At 47.0% G+C, this 26,085-nt stretch overlaps 1 protein-coding gene across 3 annotated transcripts; it reads left to right on the forward strand.

The window, feature by feature from the left end:
- The first annotated feature begins 1,351 nt into the window (after positions 1 to 1,351).
- Positions 1,352 to 25,416, forward strand: Tmem39b (transmembrane protein 39B). Of its 3 annotated transcripts, XM_021636776.2 has the most exons (9): positions 1,352 to 1,497; positions 3,809 to 3,935; positions 4,416 to 4,635; positions 5,224 to 5,307; positions 5,613 to 5,767; positions 16,093 to 16,429; positions 18,455 to 18,642; positions 22,514 to 22,634; positions 24,958 to 25,416. In XM_021636776.2, exons 1-9 carry the CDS (start codon positions 1,494 to 1,496, stop codon positions 25,198 to 25,200), a joined length of 1,479 nt encoding a protein of 492 aa, XP_021492451.1. In that variant the 5' UTR covers positions 1,352 to 1,493; the 3' UTR covers positions 25,201 to 25,416. The 3 variants fall into 3 exon arrangements, with proteins under 3 accessions (XP_021492451.1, XP_060235467.1, XP_060235468.1); XM_060379484.1 differs by lacking the exons at positions 1,352 to 1,497; positions 3,809 to 3,935 and adding an exon at positions 5,022 to 5,104 and having other exon boundaries at positions 4,497 to 4,635; XM_060379485.1 differs by lacking the exons at positions 1,352 to 1,497; positions 3,809 to 3,935 and adding an exon at positions 5,067 to 5,104 and having other exon boundaries at positions 4,554 to 4,635.
- Positions 25,417 to 26,085: the final 669 nt, after the last annotated feature.

Below are 26,085 nucleotides of genomic sequence, written 5' to 3' on the forward strand. Positions count from 1 at the left end.
GTTGCGTCTTAAACACATTAGGCTGAGTGCCCTTGCACTGTTCCTCTGTCTAGAATCTTCTCTCTCCCCAGATAATTCCTCTGACTAACTCAAGTCAGTGAAGCTGCTTTCCCCATCCTATTTGAACTTGCACCCAGACAGCTTTTCCTATTTTGCCTTTCTTATAACATTCTCTCCTCATGTACTACAGAATTTACTGTCTGCCTCCATAATTTAAACTCTGTAGAAATCTATTAATATCTCCTAGTTGTTTGATTAATATGTGCCAATCACTGTGATAACCAATGAAGTCACAAGATGATTAAGATTGCTTATGAGGCTGGGAATACAGCTGAGTGGTAGAACACTTGCCTAGCATGTGTGAGGCCCTAGTTTCAGTCCCCCCACCTCCACCTCTATAGATTGCTTATAAGTCTTCCAAGGGAAGAAAGCACACAGTAGCTCCTTTATAGACTTGCTTCCTCTGTTAAGCGTTTGCCAGACGATGGCTAGCACTGATTAAAACTGGTACTACACGGATCATCTCACTTAATGTTCAGCCCCTACGAAGTAAATTGTGCTTGCATTAGGTTTGATTTCCAACCCTACATAAACCTGCCATAGTGGGATAATTCTAACACCCTGAAGCAGAGGGGTCAGAAATTCAAGGTAATTCTATCTCATAGCAAGTTCGAGGCCAGCCTGGGCCCCGTCTCAAAAACCAAAGTCAAATGGCTGGCGAAATGGCTCAGCAAGTAAAGGCTGTTGCCCCCGAGCCCGACAACCTTAGGTTTGTCCTAGGAACCTAAATGGTACAATAAGAAACCTCCTACAGGATGTCCTCCCACGTCCCCTGCTACACACACCCCCACACCGCAAAACTTAGAATGTTAAAAAAAAGAACCAAAACCAAAAGCTAATTATATTAATTAATAATCATCAATAGCCATGAATATACTTTCAAAACTTGAAAATGGCAGGCGTAAGCTCGAAGCTAAGGTGGTGGCAGTGAAATGAACAGTGAAATAAACATGAGAAATGCCTAGAGCTCAGTCTAGGTCAAAGATTTCCTAGGTTTTGACCGGGATGAGCCAAACTACAATAAAACCAGAGAGCACCGAAAGCTCCGGACGCGCTAAGTGTGAGGTGACTGTGTTGCTAAAGAATAGGATTTCGGCAGCGGCGGAAAGCCGCTCCGGCGTCCTCCCTCCGAACAGGGTGGAGAAACACAGGAGGTGGGTACGCCCCCTCCAGAATCACTTGAGCAGCAGCTGCCTGAAAGGCGTGGGGAAGGAGAGACAAAGAGCGCCAGCACAGCCTTTGTCCTGACGGCCCCTTTAAGAAGCGTGCTCCCGGCTCCTAGCCCGCCTAGTATGCAAATTAGGCAGCCCGCGGGAGCGCGCGGCTGATACCCGGCCTGCGCTGCGGTGGTTAGTCCTCTCCCGGCCGCCGTCGCCTCCGACATATTGCCCGCAGGAGCTGCGGCGGCGAGCGGAGAGCGCCGCGGGAAGGAGATGGGTGAGCAGAGCCGGCTGGGCTCGTCCGGGGCCGCGGGACAGGGCGCGCCTGGCTGCTAACCGCCGCCCCACGCGGACCGGAGCCGCGAGGAGGGGGAGGGGAAGGGACGCGGCGCAGGCGGGACCCCGCCCCTCCGGTCCTGAGGGGGCGGGTCACTGCGTAGGGGCGGAGCTTCCAAAATGGAGAGGGCCCAAGGGGCTCGGGCTTCCTTGGGGACACCATTCTTCCGGCTGGAGATGGGGGCCGGGCAGCCTGGTGGGCGAGACTGCGAGCGAAGGGTGCGGTTTTAGACTTGTGGTCGCTGGTGTGGGAGAGAACCTTCTGGACTGTGGGCGCTTGCACTACGGGCGTTGGGGCTGGAGGGAGACCCAGCCCACCAAGGGAGCCCATTCTGAGCCGAGCTTCAGGTCCTGGAGGGCTTTGACTGGCTTGTGGGCAGGGTCTTTGGGCTGACAGTTGTGTGTGGGCGGAGTTTCTGGGCTGAGGACTTTGTGTGGGTGCACAGCTTCTAAAAGAGAGTGGGCGTGGGCAGAGTTCCTGCGCTGAGGGAGTGTGTGTGGGGTTTTCCAAGCCAAATATAACAGTGTGTGAACAAAGTTTTCGGTCTGGGGGCTTGAGGTCAGAGCTTTGGACAGGCATATTTTGAGGATCTGTCAGAAAACCTTCAGAGCTAGGGAAGCCTGAGCTCAATGCTTATGAATGGAGACTCCACTTTTGCCATGAGGAAGATGAACGAGTTATAACTTCGATTAAGGGTTTGGGAGGTATGTGTAGGATGCTGCCTGGGATCTTAGGATAGACCACTAGTCTTAGGGATATAGCTTTATAATATCTAAGTTTTGGCTTCACAACCACAGCCCTGTCTCAAAGGCCATTCTGACGTTAAGCTCAGAGCCCTGGAGGAAAAGCTTGTCTCAAAGCTGGCCAGATTGTAAGTTTCTGGAGACTCATATCCAGAAGAAAAGGATCAAATATCAGAACCGAGACGCTCAGGACTCAGAGCCTGCTCTTTACTTTCCCTGATGACATCGTGTAAACTAATCTGAAAATCCTGCCATTCATGAATTGTCTCATTCACTTACCAGCATAGACCCCAGTAAACTGGAAGTGAGGGAAACAACGAGGAAGACACTGTCTAGTAGCACTCGCCCATTATCCTAGCGCTCGGGAGGCTGAGGCAGGTGGGCTGTAAGTTTGAGTTGTTTACATAGTGAGAAATGAATTTACTGACTTTCCTTTTTAGTGGGAAAGACAGCAAACATGTTAACAGACAAGTGATTTCAGAGGTACTGGAGAAATTGCTCAGCAATGAGGAGTGTTAGTTCCTTTTGCAGAGGGCCGAGGTTTAATTCCTAGCACCCACATTGTGATTCCCAGCCATCCCTAGCTCCAGCTTCAGGGATCTGAAGCCCTCTTCTGACCTCTGCGCACACGAGGCACACATGTGGAACACATGCATGCATGCAGGAAAAACATCCATACACATAAAATACATTTAAAAAAATTTTTTAAGATAATTTCAAACTGGGCAGTGGTGGCCCCAGTGCTTGAGAGGCAGAGGCAGGTGGAGTCTACAGATGGAGTTCCAGGACTAGACAGAGAAACCCTGTCTCAGAAAGAAGAAGAGGGGGGTGGGGGTTGGGAAGATAGCTTACTTCCTAAAGTGCTTGCCACGCAAGTGTGAGGACCTAAGTTTGATCCCCAGAACCCAAAAAACATTGGGTCTGGTGGCGGCGTGGTCTCGTAATCCCAGCACTGCAGAGACTGAGATGAACGGATTCCTGGGGCTCACCGGCCTGCCAGCCTACCTAATTGGCGAGCCCCAGGCCAATAAGAGGTTCTGTTTGAAAGTAACAACAGCAGGCAACAAGGTAGAGATTGTGCAGACCTGCTGACCTGCATTCAGCCCCCGGAACCTGACCCCCAAAAGTTGCCTCCTGACCTCTGTGTGCACAGCGTGGTATGCATGCTTGCTCACACAACAGTACCAAGCAAAAATGGAAATTCTCCACTAGAAGAAGAGAAATACATCAAAAAGGACAGGCAGGAAAGCGCTCCATATAAAAAGCACAGAGATGCAAGAGTTGACAAATGTGCCTACCTGATAGCCAGAGCCCAGGGTAGGGTAGCGTAGGGACAGAAGGCAGGTGCTGAGGAGGTAGGCAGAAGCTGCTTCATATGCTCCTGTGGGGTTTGATAAAACGAAATGCTTGAGCTCACGGCTAGCCGTCCACATAGCAAAGAAAGAAAGAAAACGAAATGCCAGTTCACTAATAGAGCATTGCTGTCATCCTTGATTCATGTCCTACAGGAGGACGAAGAGGTCCCAACAGGACATCTTATTGTCGAAATCCGCTCTGCGAGCCAGGATCTTCTGGCACCTCTGGTGGAGGCCACACTTCCAGTGCATCAGTGACCAGCGTCCGTTCTCGAACAAGGTAAGCCGCCTCTTCCTGGGGCAGTGTGGATCAGGCTGGCCCTCACTGGATTTTAAGACGCACTATCCTACATGCCAGGTGGGGCTAGAGGGGACTGAGCATCCGCAAAGACCAGAGCAAGCTCTGAGGGTGGTGGTCTCTTGGAGAGTTGCTATGAGATTTGGTAGAACAAAGCAGTCCCAGCTGGGGCTGTCCTCCTATTTACTGGTGGCTTGCACAGGTTGCCATCTGTCTCTGGGCCTCCTTTTTCTTATTTGTAAAGCGAGCCTCAGAATTCCCTCCTGGGAAGAGTGGGAAGAGTTGAATAAAGTCAGGAGAGGAAAGGCTCTTTCCTTCTGCTCCTTTTGTCTGCCGAGCAAGATAAGGAAGACTTCATCCTTGTAGGCCACTTTTTGATGAAATGCCCAATCCTCTGTGCCAGAAGCTTTTTCTGGCCAGGTTCTCAGGTTAGCTCCTGATGCTGTTATTCTCCACCTCCAGGACCAGTTCTGGAACGGGCCTCTCCAGCCCTCCGCTGGCCACCCAGACAGTGGTGCCTCTGCAGCACTGCAAGATCCCCGAGCTGCCAGTCCAGGCCAGCATTCTGTTTGAGCTCCAGCTCTTCTTCTGTCAGCTCATAGCCCTGTTCGTGCACTACATCAACATCTATAAGACGGTCTGGTGGTACCCGCCCTCACACCCGCCCTCCCACACCTCCCTGGTAGGTGCTCAGCCAGAGTCTGCTGTGTGCTCGAGAGTGCGCATGCGTGCTTGTATGCCTGCATGTACTGTATGTGTTACGTAGCTTACCAAATACCACTGTATACCTGCTGTATCCCTGGCTCCATATTGGGCATGTTGGATGTAGAGGGAACAGGAAACCGACAGTTCTTAACTATAGCTAGTGTGCTTAGAACTATGCAGGGCTCTGTAAGGATAGCAGAGTTGAATCTGACAGACGGGATCCTAAATCTTGTCTGAGAGATGAGTCTTGGGAATGTATGAATGTTTCAGGGGTGGAAAGAACCCTGGACAGAAAAAGAGGTTCAGGGACAGGGACATGGGTGTTAGAGCAAGAGTGCTCACACACCACTCTCTTATCCCCAGGGACTGTCCCACTTCCCTTCTCTGGGTCCTGTTCTACTCCTCTAGGTAATTTCCTGTCCTGAGTCAGCTGGAGGCCAATGAAGGTCAGAGAATGGGGACAGTCTCTGTGGAAAGGACTGGGCCGGGGGAGGTAATGGGTATAAGAAAAGCCTATGTATGGAGAAGGGGCCCGTGTGACCCCCAGGCCTCTGCCCCCTGACAGAACTTCCACCTGATCGACTTCAACTTGCTGATGGTGACCACCATTGTTCTGGGCCGCCGCTTCATTGGGTCCATCGTGAAGGAGGTGATTGGGTCTAGAGACTGGCCAGGGGCTTTGGGACTCCCCTTTCCCCGGGATGCCAAGGAGACACAACTACCCCTAGCCCCGAGGCATTTCCTCTGAGCTCCTTGTGGGCTTATTTGATGAATGTTATGGTATCCCATTGGCTCTCCCAATCCACTAGGCATCAGAAAGACAGGCCAGGTTCTTCCCAGCCTGCTCTGCGCCTTTCCCTGGGTGGGATTATAGGCCTTGTTCTGTGGGACTAGGGCATGGCTCCTGTGGCCTCCATCCAAGGTCCCAGCCTGTCGTATCTCACCCCAACCCAGGCTTCTCAGAGGGGGAAGGTCTCCCTCTTTCGCTCCATCCTGCTGTTCCTCACCCGCTTCACCGTTCTCACGGCCACAGGCTGGAGTCTGTGCCGGTCCCTCATCCACCTCTTCAGGACCTACTCCTTCCTGAACCTCCTGTTCCTCTGCTATCCGTGAGTACCCCTCACCGCACTCCTAGCACCTGACACTTGATTGTGCCCTTTGTGTGGCTGGGTTATCAGTCCACAGGATCTGGCAGGCTCGCAACAATGGCCTCTCAAAACATCTGGTGACATCTCCTGAGAACAGGACAATTAGCCTTTTTTGCAGAAGAAATTGAAGTGGTATAAGCTACTCCATCTCTACTGATGGGAGGCTGGAATGGGATTCAGAGCTGAATGAATACCCAAGGGGACATTTGCAAATGAGAATGCATAGGCTTGCTTTGTCTCTCTGTCTTGCTTTCCTCTTTCTTTCTCTCTCTCTCTCTCTCTTCCTGTTTTCTCTGTATTTCTCCATTCCTCCATTTCCTCATCCTCCCCTTTGTGTTTATGATTTTTTTTTTTTTTTTTTTTTTTTTTTTTAGACAGGGTTTCTCTGTGTAGCCTTGGCTGGCCTGGACTCATTTTGTAGACCAGACTGGCCTTGAACTCACAGTGGTACACTTGCCTCTGCCTCCTGAATGCTGGGATTATAGGTGCTTGCCACCACAGCGGACTATGAAATCTCTTTTTGCTTCTTGATATCTTTGTTTACGTGTCTCTGTGAGTGTCTGTGAAGCACACCTGTGTGTATACATATACATGTCTGCCTCTGAATATGTACCTGTGTCTCAGTGTCCAGAGACTCTGTTCAGATGGAGAGACCAGAACTGCCCCTCTCTGGTCCAGAATCCAGGAGGCTCCTGGCTCCCTGGGCATGAACAGTTACCTGCCATCGTTGTGCTTTCTGGTCCGTGAACATCCTCAGGATGGGCCAGTTCTGGCTTTTGGAAAGCTGCAGAGCTCTGCCCTCCGCTTCCCTCCCCTGCAGGACTAAGAATATGCTTGTTTGGGTGGTCTGACATGCCTGGTTACAAGTAGGGATTTTAGGAGTTTAAAACAAATTTATCAGCTGGATAGTAGTGGCACATGCCTTTAATCCCAGCACTCAGGAGGCAGAGGCAGACAGATCTTTGTGAGTTCAAGGCCAATTCTGGTCTACAGAATGAGTTTCAGAATGGCCAGGCCTACATAGAAAAACCGTGTGTGTGTGTATCAATTAATCAAAACTAATATATTAGCAAAAATTTATATAGTTAATATAAATAAATTAAAAATAATTATTAAATCAAATTGCTAATAAAAATCCATGTATATAAAATTGATAAAAATTAATATATTAACCCTTATGTATATATAAGTATTTTGCCTGCATGAACATATGTGCTTGAGTGCCGCTGGAGGCAGGAAGAGGGTGTCAGATCCCTTCTGATTAAAGTTAGGAAAATTACGAGCTGCCATGTGGGAGCTAGAAACTAAACCCAAGTCCTCTGCGAAGGCAGCAAGTGTCTTTTAACCACTGTGCTGTCACCTAGTCCTCAAGAGAGAGGTTTTCTATATACCAGCCTGGCCTTGAATTTGCTATTCAGCCAAGGCTAACCTTGAGGCTGAGCCTCCTGCCTTTACCTCAGGAGGGTTGAATTACAGGTTTTTTGCCATTGTGCCCAGAGTGTGTGGTGCTGGGGACCCCAACCCCGAACCTCCTGTGTGGTAGGCAGGCACTGTACTCCCTCCCTTCTAGACTTTAATTATGTGACTGATACACATCTTATAGAAATATTTAGCTCTGTGAAAGCCTGTGTTTATTTATTTATTTTTTCCAAGACAGGGTATGTCTGTGTAGCCTTGGTTGTCCTCAAACTCAGAGATCTGCCTGCCTCTGCCTCCCTACTGCTGGGATGAAGGGCGCATGGCACTACTTGGTTTTTTGGTGTTGTTTGTTCTGTTTTGTTTTCAGTTGTTTTTCTTAGTTGTGTGGTACTGGAAATAAAACCTAAGAGCACGTACATTTCCCACAAGCATTCTACAGCTGAGCCACATCCCCTTCCCACCACGAAGGCTGTAATGGTTTGGTTTGGTTTTGGTTATTCGGGACAGGATTTCATGTAGTCCAAGCTGGCTCCCACTCACTGTGTAGCTGAGGATGACCTTGAACTCTTCATGCTCTGACCTCTACCTCCTGAGTGCCAGGGTTACGAGTATGTGCCACCATGCCCATCACTACACTTAAAAATAAAAATATATTCATATCATAGTACATGTGATATTAATATAACTTAATGGAACTTTTTTCCTATGGTAGTTTTATATTTTTTCATTAATTGGAACTTAGACATTTTTCATGGCAATAGGTATGACAGTAGCCTCATACTATCTTTCATCGTCTATTCTGTTGTTTGGAGGGTCTGTTTTGTTTAGGTTTGATTTTTTGTGAAACAGGGTTTCTCCGTGTAGCCTTGGCTGTCCTGGACTTGGCTTTGTAGACCAGGCTGGCCTTGAACTCTGAGAGATCCGCCTGCCTCTGCCTCCCTGAGCGCTGGGATTACAGGCATGCACCACTGTGCCTAGCTTTTTGGGGTTTATTTGTTTTGAGACAGAGTTTACTCTATGTTTTGGAATTGGCTCTATAGACCAGGCTGCCCTTGAACTCAGGGATCCACCTGCCTCTGCCTGGGATTCAAGGTGTGTGCCATAACCAACCGCAAGAGAGGCTCTTGTAGCTGGTCTTCGCTACTTTGTGGGTTCTTTTTTCCCCACCCTTTAACTCTCGTTGCCTCTTGTTTCACCCCCTGACACTAGTTGTAGAGAAACAAGGAGAGAGGGAGAGAGGAACTAGGAAAACCCCTGGATCTAATTTCTTTTCTTTGGTTTCTTCTTTGAGATGGCTACTAACAAACCACAGACAACCTCCCTGAACTACCAACAACCAACAACCCCTCCTGTCAGTGCTCTAGCATTTACAGACCCTTTGAAAAGTTCCCAGAATTCCACACGTTACACAATTGCAGACTGTCTGCAGCTGGCAAAACTATGCCTGTGCTAGAGCACAAGGCAAATCATATTCAGCTGCTGCAGACATCCCGAAGCGGCCCCACAATCATCCCTTCACCTGGGATTAAAATAAAAGCACATTCTTATAACATTTATGTTTTTTTAAAGAAACCAAAATTCCAGAATTCTTGCTACAGACCCTGGTTCTTAAACAAAAAAAAAAAAAAGGTTTTATTTACACATGTAAGGCTGTGTGTGTGTCAAGGTGCACGTGTGCCTGCCAGAGGACAAGCTGCAAGGCTTGGGTCTCTCCCTCCAGCATATTGGTGCCCAGAGCCAAACTTAGGGTGTCAGACTTGGCAGCAAGCATTTGCCTGCAGAGCCATGTCACTGGCCCTATAATTTATTTATGTATTTATTTATTTATTTATTTATTTGGCTCTAGAATTTTTTTTTAATGAGCATTTGCTTCTTTTTTTTTTTTTTTTTAAAGATTTATTTATTATTTATACAACATTCTGCCTGCACACCAGATCTTACTATAGATGGTTGTGAGCCACCATGTGGCTGCTGGGAACTGAACTCAGGACCTTTGGAAGAACAGCAGGTGTTGTTAAGCTCTGAGCCATCTCTCCAGCCCCGGCCCTAGAATTTTTACATTTTGACTTATCTTTCTTTGTAAGATTTGACATTCTGTGTTTTCCTTATGACAGTGACACAGGGTCATTTCTGTACACTTAACAGCATTACCGTACAACATAGTCCCAGGGATAGAATGCGGCACAGACAGTATGTTCTATACGTTTGTTGTGAATTTTAACACGTTGGGCCAAGAGAGATGGCTCAGTGAGTAAAGGTGCTTGCCGGACCGCCGGAGTTTGATCCCTGCGGTCCACATGACGTGAGGAGAGAACCAGCTCCTTCAGGTTGTCCTCTCACTTCCACAGGCATGCTGGGGCACGCATTCCTGTCCACCCACCCTCTGATCCAAAGAGAAAGAGAGAGAACAGTAGCTTCCAATCCCACCATCCAGGTTTTTAGTTCCAAGCTAGAAAGCTGGAAGTCAGGTACATTTCTATAATCCCAGTACTCAGGAGGTGCAGGCAGGAGGATCAAGAGTTCAAGATTTTTTATTAGCTCCACAGCAAAGTTAAACTTAGCCTGGGCTACGTTAGACCCTACCTTTAAAAAAAAAATTTAAAAAAAGCCAGGTGTAGTGGCACAGGCCTTTAGTCCCAGCATGTGGAAGGGAGCAGGTGGAGCTCTTGTGATTTGAGGCTAGCCTGTTCTACAAAGCAAGTTCAAGGACAGCCAAGGCTACACAGAGAAACCCTGTCTCAAAACCTCCTCCCACCAGAAAAAAAAAAAGAAAAGAAACTCTTAGAGTTTTAAGTTTTGTTTTGTTTTTCGGTGTTTTGTTTTGTTGTATTTTCAGAGACAGGATCTCCTATGTAGCTAGTTAAGAGCTCTGGCTGCTCTTCCAGTTCTATGATTTATTTATTTTGAGACAGGGTCTCACTGCATAACCCTAGCCAGCCCAAATCTCATTGTGTGGCACTGGCTGGTCTCAAACTCCCAGTGCTCCACCTGCCTCTGCTTCCACCATGGGACTAAAGGCATGGTGGAATACAGCCTAGGCGTCTGCTATTGTTTTATCTACACCTTTGTTTACTACTTTAAACTTTTATTTAGTAATTTTATAATTAGCTAATAGGTTCTAATTAAAGTTGGTTTTGTTTGGTTTGGGTTTGGGTGTTTTCTTTTGCTAGAATTTTTTCTTTTCTTTCTTTCTTCTTTTTGAGACAGCCTCTTCCTCTGTAGCTAGTTAAGCGCTCTGGCTGCTCTTCAGATGGCCCTGGCTTCCGTTCCCAGCATGGTGGCTAACAGCTGCCTAGGACTTCAGCTGCAGAGGACCCAGCTTCCTCTGGCATCTTCAGGCACTGTGTGCATATGATGCACGGACAGACATGCAAGGAGAACATCCATAAAGTAAAACTGCTTTAAGTCAAAAGGTGTAAAAGTAGAAGTTGTAAGAGTCTCCCCTGCACTGCTTCCCTCCAGCCGTCTGTTTCCCCTCAAAGGAGTAATCAGCACTCTTTGACACTTCGTAAAGGCCCCGATACAAGCATAGCACACACAGCGTGCGCGCACGTGCACACGGATTCCCCACAGTGGTGGATAGATGTAGCTTCCCCTCTCACTACCATTGTCCCCAGCATTTGATAACTCTTCCCCACCATTGGTTATTTTTGTCACTGATAACGGTATTTTGCTCTGTGCTATAGCTCTTGTCTGGCATGCGCAAAATTCTGTTAGATGGAACTCTAGCATGTGACAACTCAGACATTGCAAAAGAACGTTGTTTTTTAATTTTATCAACAGTGTTTTTGAGTCACTATTGGGAACCCTGGCGGGGGTGGGGGGGACTCCTGGAGAGATGGCTCAGTAATTAACAGCATATATTCCTCTTCCGGAGGATAGGAGTTCCGTTCCCAGCAGTCAGGTGGACTGACAGCTGCCTGTAACTTCAGCTCCTGGGAAAAGGACTCTCTTTTCTGGATCCTAGGAGTACCTGTGGTCACACATGCACGTACTCACATATACACACAACTGTATGCATATAATTAAATTTTCTTTAATTTTTAAAGAAAAACTGTTAGGAACCTACCCATCCATTTTTCTTTTCCTTTCCCTCCTCTCACTTCCTGGCAATTGCAGTCATTTATATTGTCAGAGAATATGATACTCATAATCTCTTATATAACCACATTTCAGCTTTCCATCCTTTGTCTGAAACTAATTTTAAAAAATTAAGCACTGGGCTGGAGTGATGGCTCAGAGGTTAAGGCTGTTCTTGCAAAAGACCTGAGTCCAATTTCCAGCAACCACATGGTGGCTCACAACCATCTATAATGAGATCTGGTGCCCTCTTCTGGCCTGCAGGCACAAATGCAGACAGAACACTGTATAAATAATAAATAAATAAATCATAAATTAAAAAATTAAGTACCATTAAGTAGTGTAACCTTAGTAAATATACCAAAATGACATTCATTGTCATAGTTATTGGGTGAACTCGTGAAAAGAATGTTGCTCATATCAGAGTCAGATGGTTTCTCTTAAACTCCATCAGTTAATTGAAATCATGCTATATTTGACTGTGCTTCATATTAAAATAACATTCTTATCTTGGAGTTTGTAACTGCCTTTCTTTCTTCATGACAGTCCGTCAGCACATCCTCATGTTTCTCCAGCCCCTCGAATGTGCTGCCTGTTACCTGGAATCCTTTTCCTCCCTGGCCAACACTATCTCACCTTACGACCACCATCCTCCTGCCCCAGAATGGAGCAGCTACTCTGTAGGCTTGCCGTGTGGTTCAGCCTGGGGCTTCCCTTGCTGGCCTCCTGACCTGCATGCTTTCCTGGATCCATGCCTTCTTAAGTTTCTCAGTTGATTGCTCCACCTACCTGGCTGGCTGAGATGTGTGTGCATTCTATGTCGTTACATATCTTTTTTTCAATTTTATTTTATTTTATTTTTGGTTTTTTGAGACAGGGTTTCTCTGTGTGGCCTTGGCTGTCCTGGACTGACTCTGTAGACTAGGCTGGCCTCGAACTCATAGAGATCCACTTGCCTCTGCCTCCCAAGTGGTGTGTGCCACCATCACCATGCCTGGCTTCTGTCTGTTAACCTACATTAGTCAAGATTATTTGTTTGACAATGAGCTTATTTTCATAGTTCTTCTTTTTGCTGACTTAGGTTTGTTTTCTGCTTTTTAAAAATATTTAATTGTGTGTGAGATCTCTCTGCTTCTGCCTCCCAAGTGATGGGATTAAAGGCATGCACACCACCGCCCGGCTTTTTTTTTTTTTTTTTTTTTTTTTTACTTCGTCGTCTTCTTCTTTCAAAATCTTTTTGCTTCCATTTATATGTAAGTGAGCCTATGAATTATGTGTGCTACATGTGTGCAAGAGCCCCAGAGGCCAGAAGAGGGCATTGGATCCCCTGAAACTGGATGTACAGGTGATTGTGAGCTACCATGTGGGTGCTGGGAACTGAACCTGGTCCTCTTCAAGAGCAGCGTTCATTTTTATTTAGTTGTTTGTTTGTTTGAAACAGGTTTCTCTGTGTAGCCCTGGCTGTTCCCAGAACTCACTCTGTAGACCAGGCTGGCCCTAGACTCACAGAGCTGCACCTGCCTCTGCCTCCCCAGTGCTGGGATTAAATGCAGCATCGCCACCAACCCTCAGACAGATTATTCTGTATTATATGAGACTCTTGTTTTCAAAGCCTCTTACGTCCTCTCAGCTTCATCTTTCCAGTACAGCCACTTTCCATTTTCCCCGTTTTGTGCTACGTTTCCAAGTGTAGTCAGTCCCTCTTCTATCTGTGTTTGAGAACAAGCAGGAGTTGTTTGTTTTGTCTTCTGCTCTTCTTCCATTGGACAAGAGGCTTGACTGGCCTCCAGCTGAGCACACGTAGGACACAGTAACTATCGAGCTGTGAGGTAGGAGCTCATTGTCAGGCCTGTGCTCCCGTAGACCCCATAGGCCAAAGGGGCAGTGGATGAGAGGGCCTTCCTTAGAGGCTTCTGCTCAAGGGCCTCCCTTAGCTAAGGGCTTCCGCCCTCAATGCTTTATTTAGTTGCTCTTGGGAATCTAAAGGGCCGGCTGAATGAAGTGCGTGGGAACAAAAGGACTTTCATATAGTTAGTACCATCTTTGTTTAATCCTCTTCAGTCTTGCTTCTTACTTCCATCTTCTGTGAAATATGTCCATTTCAAGCCAGATTTTCTCTAGGGCCACTCTGGAAAGATAAGCCGCTAGCTGCAGGGCACCATCCCATAATACACTCATATATCATATAGTTGAGTAGTCACCAACTGCCCTGGTTTCGAAGCCTTGAGGAAGGCTTCTCTGAAGTGTGTTGTGCTCTTAAGTATAAAATATGTAGCAGATTCTGAAGACTCCTTTCAAACAAAGACAGACAGATATTTCCTTAGGAAACCCTCATTGCTAAAACAACTGTGTTTTCCATGCACTGAAATGGTAAAATAGAATATTAAAACCATTTTCTCTTGGTGTAGCTACCAGTAGTACATTTTAAATCACTATTAAATGCATGACCATTATGTTTCTGTTGAAAAGCTGTGCTGTACATCATGGCATCTTCACTTGTCAACATGTCTCTGTGTCTGCTTTCTGGTTTTGTTTCTTTTCCTTTTATTTATTTATTTACTTACTTTTGGTTTTTTGATACAGGGTTTCTCTGTAGCCCTGGCTGTCCTGGACTAACTCTGTAGACTAGGCTGGCCTCGAACTCATAGAGATCCGCTTGCCTCTGCCTCCCGAGTGTTGGGATTACAGGTGTGTGCCACCATGCCTGGCTTCTGTCTGCTAACTACATTAGTCAAGATTATTTGTGTGACAATGAGCTTATTTTCATAGTTCTTCTTTTTGCTGACTTAGGTTTGTTTTCTGCTTTTCAAAAAAATTTAATTGTGTGTGTTCACGCACACACCTGAGTGTGCAAAATTGTACCACATACATGCAAGAACCCTCAATGGTCAGAAAAGGACATTGGATTCTCTAGGAGTAGAGTTACAGGCAGTAGTGAGCTCTCTGTATGGATGTTGAGAACTGAACCTAGCTTCTTCAGGAGCAGTGAGCCATCTCTCTAGGCCTGTTTTCTACTTTAAAATCCATCTTAGTTATGTTTATTTGTGTGAATGCATATGTATGCATTCATGGTGCACATGCGGCTTTCAGAAGACAGCTTACAGGACGTAGTTTTCTCCTTCCACCTTGTGGGTTCCAGGGATCAAAGTCAGGTTGTCAAGCTTGGTGGCAAGTACCTTTACTCACTCAGCCATCTCTCTGGCCCTTACCCACTTTTCTGATATAATTACCCCTTTGTCAGCCCTGGAGGATTATGTCCAGGACATCCTACAGATGCCAAAATCTAAGATGCTCAAGTCCTGTATATCTAATGGCATAGCAACAGCAAACCTTGTACACACAACTTCCTGTATGCCTCATTATTCTTTAATACCTAATACAGAGTAAATGCTATATAAAAAGTTGCTAATATTGTTTAGAGATACATGCCAATGGGAAAACTATACATGTTCAATCAGCCGACAACCTCTCCAGGCTTATATTTGCAGTACAGTCCTCAAGAATGTAACATTTCTGCCCGGCCTAGTGGCACAGGCCTATTACCAGAGCATGTACGGGGCAGAGGCAGGGGGATCTTGAGATTTACCTGAGCTCAGCCTGAGAATTACCTGGTCCACATAGCAAGTTAAGGACGAGGCCAAGCCTGGGTTACATAGTAAGACCCTGTCTCCAAAACAATTTCAGCCCGTGGCTACTTAAATCTGCAGATGCTTGTCCTCTTTCAGGTTAGTTTGTCCTCATAGTCCCAGCCACACACTTCCAAACCCCTGGACTAATTCTTCTTATCCCCACATGGGTGCTGCAGAGGGGACATTTGTGGACTGTTGAGAGCCTGGCACATAATCGACACGGGATAAGTATTTGTTCCTGCCCACTGCCCTGCAGGATGAAGAGCACTCTCGTACATACACACCAGCTATGCAGCCATGACCTGTTCTGTGCCATTATGCTGTATTTTGTTTGAGACAGGTCTCAATATGTAGCTCAGGTTAGCCTAGAACCAATGATCTTCCCGCCTTAGCCTTCCACATTCTGAAATGACTGGCACATGCCACCATGTCCATTTTATCTTTTTTTTTTTTTTCGTTTGTTCGCTTGTTTGTTTTTGTTTTTTGAGACAGGGTCTTTCTATGTAGTTCTGGCTGTTCTGGAACTCTGTAGACCAGGCTGGTCCCAGAGTCAGAGATCCAACTGCCTCTGCCTCCCAAGTGCTGGGCTGTAAGGCACACCATGCCTTCTCCCCATCTGATCCTTTAAATTGATTGGAGGTGTTTTGTGTTTTGCTTTTCTTAACTTATTTGGTCTCAGGCAGTTCTAGGTCTAAACCTAGGCTCTGTTTTTTCTGAACTGATTGTATTACCTTTGAGAACTAACTGTACTGCTCTGACCCACCCCATTTCCTTCCTTGAGAAAATAGCAAAATCATAGCTCCTGCTGCCTGTATACTTATAAGAAAGAAGAGGGTGCGCGTAGAAGAGTTAGCCTGGATCACAGCATGTGCTCAATGAGTGTGGGTTGCTATGGTAATTGTTAGCTATCACCATTCAGGAAAGAATTTACCTCTGGCTTCCTACTATGCTCAGTTCCAGCATGCACTCAATGCTAAGACATGTTTTGAACCATTGACTTGGATGGAAAGGTGGAGGGATAGGAAGATGAGTAAATTTTCCCCTCAGAGTGTCCAGGAGGGCTGAAGGCCAGCGGGAAAATCAGAGCATCCCCCCTGTGTTGAGGCTCGGAACCCTGACTTTGGATAGGCCTGGCCTCACCTCTTTCTTCCACAGCAGGTTTGGGATGTACATTCCCTTCCTGCAGCTCAACTCTGATCTTCGCAAGACAAACCTGCTTAGCCACATGGCCTCTATGGGGCCGAGAGAGGCCGTCAGCGGTCTGGCGAGGAGTCGGGACTACTTGCTGACACTGCGGGAGACTTGGAAGCAGCACACGCGACAGCTGTATGGCCCAGAAGCCATGCCCACCCATGCCTGCTGCCTGTCACCCAGCCTCATCCGCAATGAAGTCGAGTTCCTCAAAATGGACTTCAATTGGCGCATGAAGGAAGTGCTTGTCAGCTCCATGCTGAGCGCCTACTATGTGGCCTTCGTACCTGTTTGGTTTGTGAAGGTACAAAGCTCAACGCAAGCAAAGTGGCTCGCTATGCACCCCCCCCACACACACATACACACTTTTCAGTCTTTCTGCTTGTAAAGTAACTCTCCTGGGGGGTTCTCTTGTTATATGTTTGTTTTCTAGGTGTGTGTGTATATGAGAGTTTGTGTGTGTCTCTGTGTGTGTCTGTGTAAGTCTGTTTGTGTCTGTATAAAAGCCAGAATTGCTAGGGGGTGTCTTCCTCAGTTGCTGTCCGCCTTATTTCTTGAGATGGTCTGTCATTGAATCTGCAGCGTGCTGATTTAGCTAGATCCAGAGATCTTCCTGCCTCTGCTTACCCAGTGCTGGATATTCAGATGCCGAGCCACCACGTGCAGCTTTTCACATAGGCTCAGAGGAGTAGAGCGCAAGTCCTTAAGCACTTCACCCTCTGAGTTGTCTCCCAGCCTCCTCTCTGCCAGTTTTGATAGGCTTTCTCCTCCAGAGCTCTGGAATACAGAGGACAAGTTTCCCTGAAAGGGAGCAACCTAGCCAAGGATTCCCGATTGACAGAAGAGACTTCGCATGTTAGTGGCTCCTTTGGCACAGGTCTATGAGTGCCCTGCTTTGCCATTGAATAGAGAAACCAAGAGCTGGGGCAGGAGAGGTGGCTCAGCAGTTAAGAGTACTGGCTGCTCCTGCAGAGGACCAGTGTTCAGGTCCCAGCACCACATGATGCTCCATGACTTTAACTTCAGCTCCAGACGCTCTGCCGCCCCCTTCTGGCCTCTGCAGATACTGCTTCGTGTGGTATACATACATACATGCAGGCAGAACGTTCATACTCATAAAAGAAACCAATCTCGAAAGAAAGAAGCGGGGAGTCATCAGATCTAAATGATCTCAAAAGTTTTTTCTTTACTTTAAGTTTCTTCAGTTGCAATAGACTTGAATCCTTGCTCCAGGATGCACTTTGTTACATTTCTCTCTCTCCCCCTCCCCCAACTCTGTGTGTGTGTGTGTGTGTGTGTGTGTGTGTGTGTTTGTTTATGTAGGCAAATGCATGCTGGGGTGTGTGTGGAAGTCAGTGGACAGCTTGTGGGAGTTGGTTCACCCACAGTCTGGGTCCTGGAGATTGACGTCATGTTGTCAGATCTGGAAGCAGGGGCCTTTACCTCCTGAACGATTTCTCTGGCCCCAGGATAAAGTTGGAAGTTGGAGGCTAGAGAGATGGCTAAGTAGTTGAGAGCACTGGCTGCTCTTTCAGAGGCCCTGGGTTCAATTCCCAGTGCCCACATGGCCCCTCAGGGCTGTCTGTCTGTACCTCCAGTTCCAGGGGATGTAATGCCTTCTTCTGGTCTGCATGCACACGGTACACAGACACACAGCATACACATCACATAAAATCTTGTTAAATTTAATGTGTAGGGGCGTTTGCCTGCATGTGCTGGTCTGGGCACCACCTGTGTGCCCGCTGCCCTCAGAGGCCGGAAAAGGGTGCCAGATTCCCTGGGCTTGCAGCTCTGCATGGTTGTGAGTCTCCGTGTCAGTGCTGGGAACTAAACCCCTCCCCTGGAAGAGCAGCAGCCAGTGCTCTTACACACTAACCCACATCGCTAAACCCACACAGAATATTTTTTTAATTGAATGTCGAGAGGACCGTCTGCAGAGAATTTTGTTAATGCATTGAAACCTCTCTAAAGCCTACATTTTCTGTGCTTCCTTTTACCCTCATCTAATTGGTGAAGAAATGGAAGAATAGTCAGGTTCATTTGCCAGAAGTCACATAGTTCATAACTCATGCTCAGCAGAGCCAAGATTGCTTTGCATGTCCAGGCATGCGCCGACCCAGAGTAGGGGGCAGGAGAGCAGTTTTCCACCCTAGAAATTGACTGGTGGGCTCAGGCTCTAAGCTGCCCTTCTCAGGCGTGTCATTGTTGGTGTCGGGCTGTCCTGAAATCTCCATAATATTGTCCTGGTTTCTAGGTAGAATCAGGGAAGGGAGAGGGATCGGGGCCATTATGGATCTCCTGAGCCTGACCCACCTCCTGCTCTCCTCAGAATACACATTACTATGACAAGCGCTGGTCCTGCGAGCTCTTCCTGCTGGTGTCCATCAGCACCTCTGTGATCCTCATGCAGCACCTGCTTCCTGCCAGCTACTGCGACCTGCTACACAAGGCCGCTGCCCACCTGGGCTGCTGGCAGAAGGTGGACCCAGCTCTTTGTTCCAACGTGCTGCAGCACCCGTGAGTTACCCTGTCCTGCGTTGCCCAACCAACCCGTTTCCCTGGTCAGAGTAAAGAGTCACTTGCCATCTGGCTCACTAACTCATTCAGTTGGCCAGCAAGTTAGTTATGAAGCATGTCCGACCTATTAGGACTTGTGTCCAGAGTAGAGTATGTTGGGGCTCTAGCTAGACCTGTTCTCCATCCTTGGGGAGATTGCTAGTGTACTGGACATGGCAGGGGCGAGGGGTGGGGACGACAGGTGATGAGGCATGGACCCCCGACTGTCTCACTCACTCTCCCATGTGTCCACTCGCTGACTGATTGCTCATGGGTGAGGTCATTCTTCGCTCCTGTCACTTGCTCGCTTACTTGCTTGCTTCCTCCACCATTACATTGCCTGTTCCTTCAGTAGTCTTTCACTTCAGCCTGGGGCTCTGTAGCAGGCAAAGGAGCTTGCTCTTCCACCTATCAGCTGAGGGGAGTTATTTATAGATGGCTCTGAAAAGCAGAAAGAACTTTCCCAATCTGTGCTTTTTGAAACCTGGGTCAGAGCGAGATATGGTTCTGTGTTAGCTTGTGGTAAACCCTATCCAGGAAGGGAGAGCATCAGGGATGAAACAAAGATGAAATCTTTTAATAGGTTCACAGGCTGGTGGGGGAAGATAACCACATAAAAATTAGTTAGGATGAGTGAGGCGAAAAGCCTAGCTGCAGGCTGACACTGTTCTCAGAGCAGAAGTTCATGTCTCCCTGTACAGGAGCCCTGAGGTGCTGGGCTGGTCTTCCTTCAGCCTCCTCATCCTTCATCAGTGCCTAACAATTGCACAGCCTTTCAGCTGAGTCCCTGTCCTGATTACACTAAGCATCCCTCGTTGAAGTTCTCATATGAGTCTCTAGGACAGCTTTGTAGAGGGAGGCCAACCAGAGTGAAAGCACAGGAGATTCCTCAGAGGCCAAGTGCCCTTGTGTTGATGGTCCTGTCATAGGATCCTTTTCATGCTCTGTTTAGGTTCAGAGAGAAGCGGCTGACCTTACTGAATTAGCCATAAGAGGGCTTGACTCAGCCCCTGCACTAGAGGGAAGAAGGAGTAGATAGAATGTAGCTGGACATGATGGCTCATACCTTTAATCCCAGCACTCAGGAGGCAGATGCAGGTGGATCTCTGTGAGTTGGAGGCCAGCCTGGTCTATAGAGTTTCAGGACAGCCTAGGCTACACAAAGAAGCTGTATCTCAAAAAAAGGAAGGAAGGAAGGAAGGAAGGAAGGAAGGAAGGAAGGAAGGAAGGAAGGAAGGAAGGAGAAGGAAGGAAAGAACAAAAGAAAGAAAGAAAAAAAGAAAGAAAGAAAGAAAAGAAAGCTGCCTGTCTATACCTCACTCCAGTCCTTGAGTAAGATCCAGGCCCTTTGCACAGCCTCCAGGCTGCTGGACTGGGGCCTGTGAGCCCTTCATTTTCTTCCTACATCCTAACAAATACCTTGCCTCTAGCCAAGTTCTCATATGCTTTACTCATTTCCAAATCCAGCCTTCCCCACTGATGGACTGGAGTGTTCTCTCTATCCTCTCCTATTTCCTGCCCGCCTAGAAACTCCAGGCGCCTTCCTCTGTAAAGGGCCTTTCCACTCAGTGCTCATCCACAGCTTCCTCTTCACTTGCTCCCTTCTGATCCTTTGTCTCGTGCTGCTTGCTCCAGGCTGAAAGCCTCTAGAAACCATGGCTATTGCCTGTGTAGCACCCAGCCATCAGAATGCCTGGCTGTGTTTTGTGGGCTATTTATTTTTTATTTTTTTAATTGTTTAGATTGATTCATTTGTGGTTATGAGTGCATATCTGATGACTACAGAGTTCAGAAGATGGTGTCAGATCCCCCGGAACTGGAATTCCAGATGGTTGGGAACCACCACACAAGTGCTGGGAATTAAACCCAGGCTCTCTGCAAGAGCAACCAGTGCTCTTAACTGCTGAGCCATTTCTCTTCATGATTCTTCCCAGTAAACCTCCTCCAACACACACAGACACACACACACACACAGACACACACACACACACACTACCTTTCTTTCACCACACTGTTGTAGGTGAGTATTAATATTTACTATTGATATATCTTCTGGTAAAGTTGCTGTTAATCCTAAACAGCTGTATACTCAAATCACCACACAGAGACTGGGATTTATTTAATTAACCAAGAACACAATGCTGGGCAATAGTTACTCCCTCCTATACCTCCAAGCCCTCATAGTTTCCTAACATTTAGATTTTACCCATTATACTTGCTTTTTGTGAAATATTAAGTCTGTGAATCTCTCCACGCTGTTCCAAGATCTCTCTCCTGCCTCTGTTCTCCCAGCTTTCCTCACCTTTTCTTCTCCCACTCATTTCCTGCCCTCTGGCTCCTCCCATTGTTCAATAGTGTGGCTAGTTGCTTTATTTTGGCCTGTTTACACAAAGTTGAGTCTAAGTATCACAATGCACTATCCGGATTTAAACCAGAGAGTGTTGGGGGGGGGATCAGCATTTGAATGAACAAGGGTAAGGTGTATACATTTCAAAAAAATATTATACCAACACCATACATTGTTTTTTCCTATTCTAGAACTTCATGTGAATGAAATCATAAATAGACGCTATGTTCAGCTTCTTTCATTCAGGGTTATATCTATGAGGTTCGTCCTTGTGGTTGTGTGTTTTTAAGTGAATGAACCAATGAGTCAGGAATATGGTTACATGAGAGTTGCTTAAGAATGTAGTTCTGGGGCTGGAGAGATGGCTCAGTGGTTAAGAGCATTGACTGATCTTCCAGAGGTCCTGAGTTCAATTCCCAGCAACCACATGGTAGCTCAACCACCTGCAATGGAATCTGATTTCCTCTTCTGGTGTGCATGAAAACAGAGTGTTCATATACATAAAATAAATAAGTCTTTAAAAATAATAAGAAGAGGAATATAGTTCTGTTTCTGGCTGAGAATCTTGAGGTCCCTGGAATGTCATAGGACTTTGGAAGGAAACTCTCTACTCTTGTTTGGCTTTTCTATCTCTCTCTCTCTCTTTCTCTCTCTCTCTCTCTCTCCATTTTGTTTTTGTTTTGTTTTGTTTTGTTTTTTTGAGACCAGATTTCCGTGGTTAGCTCTGGCTGTCCAAGATCTTATTCTGTAGACCAGGCATGCCTTGAACTCAGAGATCTGCCTGCCTCTACAAGTTCTGGGATTAAAGGTGTGTGCCACCTGGCTTCAGTTAGCCTCTCAATGCCAGGCATGAAGTAGATGCTGTCCACTTCCTAAAGGAATGGATACAGACAAGGAAACAAATAAATAGCAAACACTGGGGAATGTAGACCAGTAGGTAGCAAAAATTTCAAGGAACAATAAGATACTCAATTCCATAAAGAGTCTGAGAAAGGCTTTCTGGGGAATCTTAGGACTTGAAAAATAAGGAAAGAGCCTGCCAGGACAAGGCATCAGGAAGCTCGGTCAGTGTTGTGGGAGTGGCTTATGCAGGGCTATGAGCAGCACAGTGGAAGTCAAGGGGTGGCGAATGGCTTCTCAAGAAGCCACGCCAAAGCCATGAGATACTGCAAAGCCTTCAGCACATTTTGAACAGCATAATCACAGATGCCTGCTCTACCTAGGTAGGTGGGTATCTAACCCATAGGAGGTTACACGTGAGGCAAATAGATAGAGACAAGGGTTTTCTTCATAATCTAGATGTCCCAGGGCAGTGAATTGCTTATGGTTGTCACTCCATTTTATAGAGGAGGCAGCTGAGACCCAGAAAAAGAGTCACAGTGTCAGTGATAGAGTTGGAAGTAGAGCTGATGGCCACCCTGTGCCCAATCCTTTGGTCCCCATTTTCATGGATGAGCTGGGAACAAGATGTGCTCTTGCTTCCAGGTGGACTGAAGAGTGCATGTGGCCACAGGGCGTGCTGGTAAAGCACAGCAAGAACGTCTACAAAGCAGTGGGCCACTATAATGTGGCCATCCCCTCAGATGTCTCCCACTTCCGGTTCCACGTGAGTGTTCTTTTCTGGGCAGGAGGCGGGGCCTCATCTTCAAGGCGGGGAGTGGGTGGCCTTGACAGGGAGGACGATGATGGCTGTTCCCACTATTGCCAAAACCAGATAAAGACTTTGTGCACACGCAACCCAAGGCTGTCCACACAGATGAGCACAACTGCAGTTCCCTCGGCTGCAGCTCTTTTAGAGCGCCGGCTAGATGGAGAGAGGGTCATACATTAAAAGGAAGGGTTTGGCAGGTCCTCCCGGCAGGTCCTTTAAACCTAGCACTGAGAGAAACAAAGGGAGGGACAGACTGACAGAGACAGAGAGATCCTAGCAGTGGGAATTATGTTAATGAATCCATACTTTGTGCCATGCATTTTTAATCTATTCAAGAATGCCGTACTGAGAAACTTGGGATCTCATGCAGATGGCCTGAGTCAGCATAGGGGAAAGGGTTGCTGTGAATTAGCAAGGCTGCTAGCCTGCAAACCCCTTTCCAGCAGAGGCCTCATGGCACCACTCTGTTTGAAGGAGCTTGAATTCCCATACTTCCCAGAAGCCTCTGCTGAAGCTGGGGGACCAGGTGAAGCTGGAGATCACTGGAGACGGTTGATCTGGCCAGTTACCTTCATTTCTCAGAGAGAGAGAGAGAGAGAGAGAGAAGAGCCTTGCTTCTAGACTCACAGAAGGCGAAGGCCTAACCTCAGCATCCTGTCTCTTTAGCTACACCCCTGCTGCCCCTTCCCCCCCCATAAGCAGTCCATAAATTTTAGGTGTTTTAGCCAGTTGCGGTGGTACACGCCTGTAATCCCAGCACTCAGGGAGGCAGAGGCAGGCGGATCTCTGTGAGTTTGAGGCCAGCCTGGTCTACAAAGAGACTCTAAGACAGCCAAGGCTACACAGAGAAACCCTGACCCTGTCTTGAATAACAAACAACAACAAAAAAGTTTTAGGTGCTTTTTCTGCAGACCGAGATCCCTAGACATTGAGTACTCTTTAACTTAGCAAAAACTTTTTTCTTTCTGTTTTCTTTTTCTGTTTTTTTGTTTTGTTTTGTTTTGTTTTGTTTTTCAAGACATGGTTTCTCTGCATATCCCTGGCTGTCCTGGAACTCACTCTTTAGACAAGACTGGCCTATCCTTTCTGAGAGCTGGGGTTAAAGGCATGAGCCATCACTGCCAGGCAGAAAAAAAAAATTTGAATTCTATAGTGTTTTCCTTTGAAACACCTTGTAAGACTAAGGTGTTGCTATGCCCCCTACATTTTCAATCTAGGTAGGGATGCTACAGAGCAGGTAGTAAGTACTCAGGCTGTAGAGTTTAATAGCTTTCCATACTTTTGATGCCTAGCAACTAAGAATAAATAAATAAATAGCTTTTTATGTTGATGATATTAGAGTTGCTAAGCTAAAGTCTATTGCACATCTAAAGCCTGAGTTCAATCCTTAGCACTACACAAAAAAAGAGAGAGAGAGAGAGAGAGAGAGAGAGAGAGAGATTCTGGTTTGTTCAAGCCCAACAATACTGCAGAGAATAACATTTTAAAAAAAGTTGGTTTGGGTGTGATGGTACATGTTTTTAAATCCTGGCCTTCAGGCATGCTCATCTCTGTGAGTTCAAGACCAGCCTAGAAGCAAATAAATAAAAATAAGTTGATTTTAGGTCAGAAAGAGCAAGGGAGACCTCTCAGAAAAGGCTTCCCAGCTGTGACTTAAGAGTTGGCTCTGAGGTTAAGAGCACTGGCTGCTCTTCCAGAGGTCCTGAGTTCAATTCCTGGCAACCACATGGTGGCTCACAACCATCTATAGTGAGATCTGGTGCCCTCTTCTGGCATGTAGGTATACATGCAGATAGAGCACTTATATACATAAAATATACATATACATGAAAATAAAAAAAAAAGTTAAAAAAAGAAAGAGGGGCTGGAGAGATGGCTCAGTGGTTAAAAGAACTGTCTGTTCTTCCAAAGGACCCGGGTTCAATTCCCAGCACCCACATGGCAGCTCACAACTGTCTATAACTCCAGTTCCAAAGGATCTGACATCTTCACGATGATGCGCCTAAAATAAAATTAAAAATTAAAAAGAAAAAAGAAAGAAAAACCTTCCCAAAAGTATCTTCCACAGTCTGTATGGAAGCAGCAGAGCAGAGCGCCATAAGCAAAGACAGATGAGGTAGCAGAGTCTGCCTGACCTGACACAGTCTTCCCCACCCACATACACACGGACCCCTAGAGCCCGTCCTCTTCACCGGGCACCGACACCCCCCTCCCCCGTCATCCAGGAAGCAGGTTCTGGAGCATGCCCTCTGGCCTTTGCCTACCCGCTCCTGGGTAGTTCTTTTTCAGCAACCCCCTGAGGATCCTCAACATCCTGCTGCTGCTGGAGGGCGCTGTCATTGTCTACCAGCTGTACTCCTTAATGTCCTCAGAGAAGTGGCACCAGACCATCTCTCTGGCCCTCATCCTCTTCAGCAACTACTACGCCTTCTTCAAGCTGCTCCGGGACCGCCTAGTGTTGGGCAAAGCCTACTCGTACTCCGCCAGCCCCCAGAGGGACCTGGACCACCGGTTCTCCTGAGCCCCAGGGTAGTCCTTGAGACAGCATCCCGGCTTCACCCTGGGGCCTCCTGGCCAAGGGCTTTGGGGGTTGGGTAGGGGGAGGGGGGGGGGAAAACAAAACAAAACAAACAAAAAAAAATCCACCAGAGCTTTGTATTTTTGTTACGTAATGTTTCTTTCTTTGATAATTGATGTGATAAGAAGAAAAAAAGTCTTATTTTTATACTCCCAACAAGCCTGTGTCCTGTGATTCTTTCTCTTGTTCCTGCCGGTCAGGCAGTCAGAAGTGTGGGCATCTTGAGCGGGGAAGCCCTGCGCTTGTCTTCTGTGACTCCTCCTGTGGCTGGGAGATCCCAGAGGCCGAGGCAGCTGTGTACAGATGCTGCTGCGTGGACTACTTCAGGCCTTGTCATCCCCATTTTAACAATGCTATGAAGGTGTGTGCGGTCACTCCCATGTGTGAACCGAAACCCAGAGTGACGTGCTCCTGGTAACAAGGGCTGTGAAATGGCAGAGCTGGCCAAAAAAATAAAATAAAATCCTCTGAAAGGTGGTGACACTATTGTCCTAGAAAAATACGTCCTGGTCCTCCCAGGCTGCAGTCACTGCAACCCTGCCCTGTACTGGGCAATGGTGCCAGGCCAGGATACTGCTACACTGTGAAAGCAATGCTGGAAGGATGGGTCAGAGGGTCAAGGCACTTTGCACCAAACCTGACAACTCAGATTCAATCCCTGGGACCAGTATGGTGGAAGGAGAGAACTCATGACTCCTGTTGGTTGTCCTCTCCACACACACACATAAAGTAAATGTAATTTTTACATAGCTTTGGATTTATTATTTAAGGAATATGGGCGATTTACATATATATGTATATGCTCCATGCCTGTGCCTGGTGCCCATA

Source organism: Meriones unguiculatus, chromosome 3, assembly GCF_030254825.1.
Source record: "Meriones unguiculatus strain TT.TT164.6M chromosome 3, Bangor_MerUng_6.1, whole genome shotgun sequence".
NCBI classification, from domain to species: Eukaryota; Metazoa; Chordata; class Mammalia; order Rodentia; family Muridae; genus Meriones; species Meriones unguiculatus.